The sequence below is a fragment of the Culex pipiens genome, chromosome 2 (genome assembly GCF_016801865.2).
Source record: "Culex pipiens pallens isolate TS chromosome 2, TS_CPP_V2, whole genome shotgun sequence".
Classification (NCBI taxonomy): domain Eukaryota; kingdom Metazoa; phylum Arthropoda; class Insecta; order Diptera; family Culicidae; genus Culex; species Culex pipiens.
In genome coordinates, this window is record NC_068938.1 from 147009577 (window position 1) to 147021275 (window position 11699).

At 44.3% G+C, this 11699-nt stretch overlaps 1 protein-coding gene across 1 annotated transcript in view; it reads left to right on the plus strand.

Moving 5' to 3' along the window:
* Positions 1 to 2374: 2374 nt before the first annotated feature.
* LOC120414931 (neuromodulin) overlaps positions 2375 to 11699 on the plus strand; it is a 224311-nt gene continuing 214986 nt past the window's right edge. The window contains exon 1 of the mRNA XM_039576262.2: positions 2375 to 2567. Coding sequence (XP_039432196.1) covers positions 2447 to 2567 — 121 coding nt within the window. The 5' untranslated portion in view covers positions 2375 to 2446. The remainder of the gene's footprint in view (positions 2568 to 11699) is intronic.

Sequence of the window (11699 nt, forward strand, 5' to 3'; positions counted from 1 at the left end):
TTTTTTCGTATTTTATTTATTGTTTTTTTCTTTTTATTGTTACATTTTACATTAACTATGGGATAATTTTGACCCATACCCATTTTTTAGATTTTTTTTATTTTGCTTAATATACCCAGAACTATGGAAAAAAGTTGACCAATTTCATTAAGCCCATTATTTTGGCCATGGTCTTTACACTAAAATCTTTCTAAAAGGGGAAAAATGGCAGTTGATTTTTTATATTATTGATATACCTTTCTAAGGAAATCAACAATTTGTTCAAAATTTTCCCAAGTGAAGAAAAACTTCCAACCGAACAATTATCTTAAATTTTAAAAGTTCTTCTCTCCAATGCTTTTCAAAGACCAAAAATGGTTTAAAAACAGGTTTTTAGCGAATTTTTAGATCGACCTTACAGAAGAGACGATTTTGAAAAACGTACCATGAAATTTGAACAATTTGTTCGTGGTTCCCATTTTCATGAACGCTTGTTCACAATTTTGGGAACTCTTTTTTCTCCATGTAGTGCCTGCTGAACGGAAATAAACAAAGGATTGCTTAAAATACAGGGAGACGACTCCTACACCTGGACTGAGCTAACGACCTAACCTTTAGGTTAGTCCGGAGCCAACATTCACTTCCCTCCCGAGGCAGATAACGGTAGGTAGATTTTTTTTAAATTACCGCTATATATAACTAACTATATTCCTTCAAAAAATATTCTACTGAACCTGATTACAATCAAATCACAACAAAGCAATTTCCAGCCTAATCAACATATATTTTACAACAGCCAATTTAAAAATTATCATAAATCGTCATTTGCAAATCGTCACTTCCGCGCTCACGCACACACCTGTTTAATGTTCCCATTTTCAACAGCCACAATAATTGTGCCACAAAGCTTCAACACATCATTCAATTATTAAGCTTGGAGCCTCAACTCAGCCTTCTATTGATCAAATTTACTGCCCTTGCTCGTCATTCAACAGCTCCTGCGAGCTCGTCCCTTCGTCGTCAATGTTAACCCAGAATGAGGTCGCCGAACAAAAATTGGCCCAGCAGTAGTAACCTTTCCCTATTTTTTTCGCCAATAGCACGATCAAATGCCAAAAAATTTCGTGAAAGGAAAGGTTAAAGAGTGACACGGTGGTTTGAAATATGATGTTTTGATGGAAAAGCATGAAAAACTTTTTGCTATTCTGTTTTAAATATGCTTACTTTTCCTGTCATTCTATAGCGACGAAATTGTCTACATGTAATCACCGAAAATATCAGTGCTGTAATGTTCATTAAAGCACTCAATGGAGTGCTGAAAAGTTCAGCTTATCAGCACTTGTATAGAAAAGTAATGCTATTCGTTACTATTTTGGTAATAAAAGATTTAATTATAATTTTACTTTTTACTAAAAACTTCGATTGCATTTGTACAACAACATTTTGCAACAATAAAAAAAAATTTAAAAAAAATCTGTTCTTCATGCTTTTAAGCACCGCGTGGGAGGTGTAACGTTCAAACAGATAGTTCAACCTCCCGCCCTCCTTGATCCCCAACGGAACCTCGCCACAACGGTCCCCAAATCGGGTCGTCGTCGTCGATCACCATGGGGACTGTTTACTCTGGAATAAACAACCGAACCGAACTCCACTGCGAACAGCCGCGCGATGGCATTCCGGAGGCCCAATCCCAGCTCCAAACGTGACTTGAACCTTCGCGAGAGAATATGAGCCACGTCGTCGAACTTGCAGTGCACAGGAATTACGTAGACGGACATCGGAACTCGGTCGGGATTTGCTAGGCGGCCACACTCATCTGGTCTTGGCCTTCGGCTGGAATCGATACTACACAAGTTTTGCAAATAGTTCCGGAGGGCCGGGTGGAAGTGAACAGTGTAATTAGGGCTTGTTCCGAGGTGGGAAAAAAGTGCGCGGAAAGTGAATGTCTAATTACAAGGTGAAACTGCGAGGTGGCGTTGACGGCAGGTGAAAACGCCTGGAACACTGCAGCCCGCCGTACCTCGCGTGTGGCCCCCCTTTTTTTGTGGGTGGTGTATCGCTAGAGGAACGGGGCGAACTTTGTACACATTGTGTTCCTTTAACTAATATGCGATGCATTATTGATGACCGCAGGTTAATCACATGTCCTAGTTCATGCCAAAGGAGAAGGTGAATCCAACTCAGTAGTGATTCGGTATTGATCGTAGTTGGTGAAGTTCCGGCTGGGGTTACGTACAGATCCAAGTGAAGATCCCAAACCCAACCCGGGGAAGGTCAGTGTAGTGAAATATTGTTGTTTGGTCGAAAATTTCGTCAGCTTCGCTGTGATTGATTGATGATTGTTCGAAGAAAGGAGGAAGATGTAAGTTCAAAGTTCGTTCAAGCAGCGAACAAAAATCACGGTGCTACCTTGAGAGTGTTCTGACGATGCAAGAGGATTACCATTAGAACGAGTTTATCCACGACGATGGGTTGCAATACTAGCCAGGAGATACCCAACTTTAATCCGCAGGCGGCAAATGGGGGCAACGGCGAAAGAACTGAGCAGGATGAGCTTGCGGAACTGCTCGCGGATGAGACCGGGGAAGGTAAGTCGTCTGGGCGTCTGGCGCGGGAAAAAGTTAATTGCTTGCTTTAGATACGGTTTGTGGAATGTGGGTTAGCACTCGGTGGGGTGTAATTTGGTAATGTACTCGGTGAGATCTAAAAGGAAATGTGTCTCGTGTATTTTTGGGTTAAAGTCTGTTCTCATTCTTAACAAAGAGACTGCACTTTTGTAGGCGCAATGTAAAAAAAATCAAATTTAAAGGATTTTTTTTTAAATTTGCTTTGCATTTAATTATTACTATGACTTCCTAAAGAAATCTGCTAGAATAAATAACAGCAAACAGTTGTTCCTGAAATTGATTATTCTTTCACGCTTAGCTACTATATCAAACTGTTTATGATGAGCCTTGGATTCATTAGCACTTTGACGTAGAATTCAATGCAAGTTTCAATCAAAAGTTTTGAAAAAAAACTCAATTTTATATTATATCGCCAAATCGGACGCAAATAGAACCAAACCTGTATTCTGCCAAACTATCCAAAAATTTTAAAAATCAAGTTAAATTTATGATTTTATTTTAATTTTCAATGAATCTTTACGTACTTAACGTAATCCAATTTTTGTTGATATTTATAACTGTATCAGTGTCATATCGTAACTCAAGCAACAAGTTGCAAATGATGATTTTTCCGTTCAACCGAGTTGAATAAATACGACTAGTGCTGCAAAAAATCAAGTTTTGCAACGAGTTAGTTACACTTTTGAAAGGGTTTTTTGAGTGCATCGTTTGTTTCTCTTCTTTAGTTTGGCGTCAGTGCGCTTTGGCACTCAGAACCCATACCCTCAAAACGGAATTGCACAAAGATTATTTTTGTAATCCCATAGTGAAACTATTTACTCGAGTGACAAAAAGTTGAACTTTACAGCACCAAAATCGAAAATAAACATCTTTCAATATTTTGTTCTTGTTTTCTCAATTACATGGATGTTTGACATAAAATTCCATTCAGAAAAGTATTTTTCTAAATTGCAAAAAATGTTTTATGTGACTCGTTGCAAAACCTCGTCCTACCCGTGTGGAATAATCGGACCGCGCATTTGATAATTTTGACGTCCAGATCACATAAAAATATGGGTTTTAGGAATAAAGTTCTTAAGTTTTTTAGAAACATTTAAGGCTATGTCCACAAAAAAGATTAACGAAAATAATTGTTGGATCATCATTGAATTCGACTTAGTATTTTAATTTCAGTAGATTTCTTCAAAAAGGTCGTCTTTTCAACTGGTTTGTATCTGATCATATATTGATACGGTTCAACGGCTTCGAGATACAGCGCTACATAAAATACGAACTGCTAAAAATAATTTAATAACTTCCGTCCCTCTGAAGTGTTACCCTCCAGTGCAGCTGGATCCGTATGCACAAAAATGGCTTCTTTAAGCCTAAGAAAACATGTCAACGAAGTTTTATTGAAATCGGAGAGGGTAGAGTAAAAAGGTGCCTCATAGATTCATGTTATGGACAGATGATCTATGTTAAGGCGGGGCCAGATTATGGCAGAGCCTTGTTGGAGAAATATTCGACTCCTGGTCGCCGTCGTGCTAATTTGTCGTACGTGCATTTTGGACCAAATTGAGTTAAGAACGCCATTTTGTGCAGCTGACAATGCCTCACCTTTTTACCGTCACAGATCCCCAACATTCGATTTCATTCCTGAAATATTCAATAAATACCGAAAAAACTCTGTGCATATTTATTACTTTTCATATGATAGAAGTTTCAGCCTAAAAAATGATGCAAGTGCGACAATTGGCCAAAGAGATTTTAGGTCAGAACGCGTTTGACACAGGTACGGGCTCGACTAGCGTAAGTATGTTCAATTATAACTCGGGACTCCCGGCAACCAAATCCAACCAAACTTCGGGGCAATGCACAGAATGGTCAACCAAAACAAACGTGTTTGTTATTGTTTACATTGCGTGCTCTCGTTCAAGGTCAAACATTCAAACGCGTTTTGCCTTCCACACTGAGGTAAGGCTATAATCCTGATCTAAAAATGAACTTTTCATAGAAAGCTCGTAGCCCCACCTTCATGTATACCTATCGACTCAGAATCGAAAACTGAACAAATGTCTGTGTGTGTATGTGTGTGTGTATGTGACCAAAATTCTCACTGAGTTTTCTCAGCATTGGCTGAACCGATTTTGGTCAACCAAGTGGCATTCGATTTGGTTTAAGGTCCCATACGTACCTATTGATTTTTTATAAAGTTTCGATATGTAGTTCAAAAGTTATGTATAAAAATGTGTTTTTGTATTTATCCGGATGTTGGATAAGTGACCAAAAATCGATTCAAATATCGTCATGTTATACATCGTTGGTTAGGTAATCGCAAGACCTTTCCAACGAGTCCAAAACATTGAAGATCTGGCAACCCTGTCTCGAGTTATGACCACTTAAGCGATATTTATGTACTTTTTTGAGGCCGTATCTCACTTAAATGTATTAAAACTATATCCGGATCCATCACCCAACCAACCGTTGGTTAGGTAATCGAAAGACCTTTCCAACGAGCCCAAAACATCAAAGATCTGGCAACCCTGTGTCAAGTTATGACCACTTAAGTGATATTTGTGTACTTTTTTTGGCGGATTTTAAGAAAAACTGGATGAAATTTGTGTCCAAACCCACCGAATCACCAATTGTTGTTAAAGATTGAGGAAGGTACCATACACTTAGGTGGATTGAGTTAGTTTTTTCTCGGAACGTCGAGTTGATAACAAATCCTTATTCTGGCTGACATCTGAAAAATCTGGCATTTCCAGTTTTATCTGGCAACCCTTCGTAGACCTAGACGTGGTTTTAATTAAAACAGAAAGACTTTAAACTATTGCTATGAAATTAAATTTAATGTGATCAAAAGATAAACGTTGCTCGTTTAATACAAGTACCCAACAGCAAACACTCAAACTAGTAGCCTTGCTCCAGTAAAGGGGGAAATTCGAATACTATCAATTCATAAATTAATAATTACATTGGTTTGAATTTTCTATGCGCCCTTGGCGCCGTAGCGTTTCCGAACGCATTTATGTACACGGGAGGGAAAACATCGTTCATTGTTCTAGCATATTGGCAGTAGTAGCGGGGACTAGCAGTTGTCTGCAGCTGTTACCGCACTGAATTGTCTGCTTTTATTCGGTGATATCAGTTACGTTTAGTTGAAGTTAGCTTGGTAATAGGAAATGTATTACTCCTGTAGTAAGAATTTTTGAAAAGGGCTTTGATAGAATTTTCCATTCATCTATTATGTTTGAAGATCTGACATTATTGTAAATAAAATAATTTTTAAATTTTTTTCCAAATATTTGGAAAGTCTTTCAACAGGATGTCTTTCTGGGAACACCGTTCAAAAATCTTAAGAATTTCGAATGAAAGTCATTCACATAAGTCAAATTTGTAAATATGACGTTTCCAGCAACATCACTCTAACAAATCACACATCACTGTGTGACCACAGTCTGCCATCTTACCCTGACTCGCATACATGCTTGCAATTGTCGGTAGTGGTGATATATTTTCATTCGCTGTTATCGTCGCGCGTAGGTCGCGCAAGTACGCAGACGCGGTGTGGACTCGCGTGTTGCTCTCTGTCTGGAGTGGAGACTGAGACAAACACAAGTTTGGTCTCGCCGGTGCCGCCGGTATTATACAAAGCAACATTTGCTGTAGGTTCTGCTCAAATTAGGGTTATTTTATTGGGTTGCAACGAAATTTTGTTTTCGGGGGAATTCTGAGGTTTTTTTTTTTTTTTTTTTTTCATAAAATTATTTTTATTAGGTCCTTTTCGGTACTGGGACCTGGTTAGGACCGAGTCGGCTTTTGTAATTACATTTGACTTAATAATTACAGAGGATCTTGTGTGTAAATGTTAGTGGGAGGGGAGCCGATTACCCGCGGCCTACTCGGGGTTAGTAGGGAAGGGATTGATGTTAAAGACAAGGCGTAGGAAGGGAAGGGGGATTGTGTAGGGGTCTTGGTTGGCTCTTCTGGCCTTTGCGTTTTGTCCTCAGCCGCAACTCGGTGTCCAGCTGCTGGGGCGTTCTTGCTTTGCTTCCGGTGCAAACCAGAAACGACGGCTTTGTGTGAAGGCGAGTTATACTAACTGAAGGAAAACTAACTGAAGGAAAACTAACTGAAGAAAAACTAAATGGATATTTTGGAATCTAAGAGGAACTGATAGATCGGATAGAGAACATCAAGGTCTAGTTGAGATAACGCGTCTCGCATCGGGATTTCTGGTGGTCTTCCTCGGGCCCTGAGGGTATCTTTTAACTTAATTCTGTGAACATGGTGATCTGGACACGCCCATACGAGATGGTCGATGTCCTGATAACCCTGCCCACAGTCGCAAAGGTTCGTATCACTCATGTTGATACGATAAAGATGAGCCTTGGACGAGTAATGGTTCGACATAAGGCGGGACATCGTTCTGATGAATCCACGCGTCAAGTCCATCCCCTTGAACCAGGCTTTTCTTTGCACCTTAGGTCGTATGGAATACATCCAACGTCCCTTGGTGTCGTCGTCCCATTGTTTTTGCCAATCCAGAAGCGCACGCTGCCTCGGAAAACCGTAACATTCTTGTAGGCTAATTGGCCTTTCAAAAATGTCTCCACTCTCAGCACCCTTCTTGGCGAGCAAGTCCGCTTTTTCATTACCCGGAATCGAGCAATGAGCGCGGACCCACACCACCGTGATGCTGAAGGACTGAGCCGCCAGGTTGTTTAAAGTCTTGCGTATTTCCGTGAGGAAAAACGTAGACTCCCTGGTCGGCTTCAGAGACCGGATAGCCTCAACAGAGCTAAAGCTATCGGTGAAGATGAAGTAGTGGTCAGGTGGCATGGTCTCGATGATTCGCAGTGCGCAGTAAACCGCGGCTAACTCTGCGACATAAACCGAACTCGGGTCCTTCAACTTAAAGAACAGCTGATAAGATTCATGATAAACACCGAAGCCCGTACAGCCGTCGAGCTTGGAGCCATCGGTGAAGAATCTGTTGTTTGGAGGAACATGGTTGTACTTTGATGCGAAGATCGACGGTACAACCCCCCGCAGAAGATGGTTTGGGATACCGCGAGTATCGGCTTTCATGGAAGTGTCGAAGCCAATCAGGGTGCTGCTGGTTAACGGAGGCGTGCGCTGTGCCGTTGTGTTCGGGCTCCACTCCCACGATGACATAAAGTCATAATATAGAAGCATGCGCCGAGACTCAACGTGAAGGTTCAGCAACGTTTCAAAGTTGTCAATTACCAGTTTATTCCTGTAATCACACCGGATCAGGAACCGGTAAGACAGTTCGTAGTAACGAGTTCGCAGAGGCAACACTCCCGCCAAGACCTCGAGGGTCATGTTGTGAGTTGAATGCATGCATCCCAAGACAATGCGAAGACTTCGGTACTGTATCCGCTGGAGAACCAACAAGCGTGATTTTGCAGCTATTTGGAAGCAGAAACTGCCATATTCCAGCACCGAGAGTATCGTTGTCTTGTACAGTCGAAGCAGGTCAGAAGGATGAGCACCCCACCGGTTGCCAGAGACGCTGCGCAGAAAATTAGTTCTTTGCAGGCACTTTTGCTTCAGGTAGTTAATGTGCTTCCCCCATGTTCCCTTCTGATCAAAGATGGTACCCATGTACATGAAGTGGTCCGACTGCTCGATAGTCTTTCCCGAGAGAGAAAGATTGAGCTGCGGCGGTTCATGCTTCCCCGTAAAAACGACCAGTTCCGTCTTCTCCGGAGAGAATTCAATACCCTTTCCAACTGCCCAATGGGCCAAGTTGTTCAGGGTTTCTTGCAAGGGTTCTAGCAGATCGACTTCTTTCTTGGCAGCGATTGAGACCACTGCGTCATCTGCGTACTGTATAAGGGTGCAGTCTCCGGTCAAGCAATCATCGATATCGCTGACGTAGAAGTTATACATGGATGGGCTAAGGCGTGAGCCTTGTGCCAAACCCATGTAACTTATCCGGGTGATTGCCAGATCACCTTGCACAAAGTGCATGTGTTTTTCTGACAACAGGTTGATGAGGAAGTTGCACATCGTCGGATTGAGACCGCTCCGCTGCAGCTTTACTCCCAACACCTCGATGGAGACTGAATCGAATGCACCCTTGATGTCTAGAAAGACAGAAGCCATTTGCTGTTTTTTACCACGGGCTATGTCGATTCCTGTGGCCAGCAAGGCTAGACAGTCGCTTGTTCCCTTGCCTCTCCGGAAGCCATACTGCGTGTCTGACAGCAAGTGCTCTCGTTCTATCCATGGTTCGAGGCGGTCGAGGATCATCTTCTCCAGCAACTTGCGTAGACACGACAGCAAGCTGATTGGACGATACGAGTTGTGATCGGACGCCGGCTTACCGGGCTTTTGAATGGCAACCACCCGGACCTGTCGCCATTCGTGTGGAATTACGTTCTGCTCCACGAGCGTGTTGAACAGATTCAACAGACGCTGCTTGGCGACGTCCGGAAGATTCTTCAGCAAGCTGAACTTGATCTTGTCCGGACCAGGAGCAGTGTTGTTGCCCGTCAATAGTGCTATGGAGAGCTCTACCATCGAGAAGGGAGGATTAGAATCGCTCCCATCAACAACGTCGAATGATGGTTGTGTCGGCACCGAGTCCGGGCACACCTTCTTGGCGAAATCCAATATCCACTTGTCCGATTTTTCCACACTCTCGTTCGGAACGGAACCTCTACGCATGGCCCTCGCAACGCGCCACAGAGTGCTCATGGACGTATCTGCTGGTAGTCCTTCAACGAACTCCCGCCAGTACATTCGCTTCTTCCGCTTCAGAGTATTACTGTACCTGCGATCAAGAGCTCTGTACTTTTGGAAGTTCGCTCGGATTCCACACTTGCAGAAGTCCACATAAGCTACAGACCTGGCCGCCGAGAGATCGGTACACTCCTTGTCCCACCAGGGAAGTGGAGGGCGCGTTCGGATGTACGGTCCCGGGACGGGTTTCGTCTGAGCTTGTATCGCACTGTCATAGATCAAATTAGCCAAAAACGCATATTCTTCAAGCGGTGCCAACCCTGCTCGCAACTCAACTCCAATGGAGACTGCCTCCGCGTACTGTTTCCAGTCGATATTTCGCGTCAGATCGTAAGGCATCTCCACCGTTGTCGATTGCTGTGGGCCATGGCTAACCAGAATAGCGATCGGCAAATGATCACTGCCACGAGGATCTTGAAGCACGTTCCAGTCACAAAGAACTGCCAGACTGTTGGAACAGAGCGACAAGTCGATGGCACTCGCCTTCGTACCGGACGAAGTTGGCGTCGGTGGTGTTGCAATGCGCGTAACTTGCTTGTCCCTGTTTAGGAGGGTCATCTGGAAGTCGTCGCACAGTTCATGAATCAGATATGCTTGAGGGTCTGTCTTGTGACTTCCCCACTCGGTGCTGTGAAGATTAAAGTCACCCAGAACCAGTCGCGGTGCCTGCAACAGCTCAAGCATACCCCACAACTTTTGTCGAGTTAACGACACCTGTGGAGGAACGTAGACGGACACAATGCAAATGTCCAGTCCTCTGATGCTGGCCTGTACTGCGACTGCTTCGATTCCTCCTAGCTTCGGGAGCGTGACCTTTCTAAAAGTGTGGCATTTCCTGACCCCAATCAGTACGCCTCCACCTCTATTTGGCCCTGCCCTGCTCTCTGTGATGATGTTGTACCCCCGGAAAGCTGGCGTCTCATCTCCGATAAGAAACGTTTCGCTCAGCGCAAACACATCACAGTCCCGTTCGAATGCGAATTGTTGAAAATCGTTTAACTTGGGGGTTAAACTTCTACAATTCCATTGTAGAAAGGAGATGCCGTTTTTCGTTTTTGGTGTATTACCCATCAAAGGAAATGAACGACAAGAGGGGCATCGTGCTAGCAAGCTGTTTCCCGATGTGTCTAGCGAGAGGCTCAAACCGCTTTATGATTAAACGCGTCGGTTCACTCACAAAAGAGCACAGCCATTCCACGATTGTGGAAAAAGGAAGGACTCCTTTGAAGGCATCGGTGATCGGATTCGGTTGAGGAACCGTTTTTAGGGGGATCTTTGGCAGCTTGGGAACGGGCTTCAGCGGCTTGAGAGGAATCGGTGCCGGCTTCGGTGTCGGCTTCGGTGCCGGCTTCGGAGCGGGCTTACCCGACGGACCGAAAGGAAAATCCTCCTCGAAGTTCAACGAGTCACTTTCCTTACCCTTGCCGCCAGCGGCTTTCCTGGACTTGGAAGCCTTGTTGCGCTTCGGGTTTGGTCCGGAAGAGTCACTTTCCTCGTCTCTCTGGAAGAGGACCTCCACATCGGAATCTTCGTCCCCCGAATCTTCATCCGCCAAAGGAGCGAAGCGATTGGAGTGGGTCACCTTACTAAGGATTTCCGCAAAGGACTTCTTGGAGCGTTCCCTCAAGGATCGCTTCATCTTGTCCTCGCGCTCCTTGTACTTTGGGCACTGCCGAGTTTTGTGCGGTTCCCCGCCACAAAGCAGGCATTTTTCAGCCTGCTTTTGGCAATCCACGTCCTTGTGGGGGCCGGCGCACTTTGAGCACTTGCTCTTGTTGCTGCAGTAGGTCTTGGTGTGTCCCAACTGCTGGCAGTTTTCGCAGCTCATCACTCGCGGAACGTACAATCGAACTGGAAGCCGAAGCTTGTACAGCTCAATGTAGTCCGGCAGAGCTGACCCTGCAAAAGTCACCCGGAACGAGGCAGAAGGAATGAACTTCTTCTGGCCACCCTCGGAGGTGACGTTGCCCAGTTGCCGGCACTCGAGTACCTCCACAGCTGGAAGTTTAGGGTTCTTGAAGCGTCCCACCGCCCTTGAGAGGTCGACAAGCGACAGACTGTCATCGGTCACCACGCCATCGATTTCGACTTTGTGGGCCGGAATCCAAACACGGTACTCAATGCTGAACCGCAGATCAGTTACGATCTGATTCGCTTGCACCGCGGAGTTCACGATCACGCGGAGCTTGCTCTTGTTCAGCTTGGTACATTCGACCACCCCAGGATAGTGCTTCTGCAAATCCTTGGTGATCTGTACAAAGTTTAACGGCTTCTGTTTGGGCCGGAAGAAGACCACCCATTCCGTTTGCGATCCCTCTTGATACTGACGAGGACGAG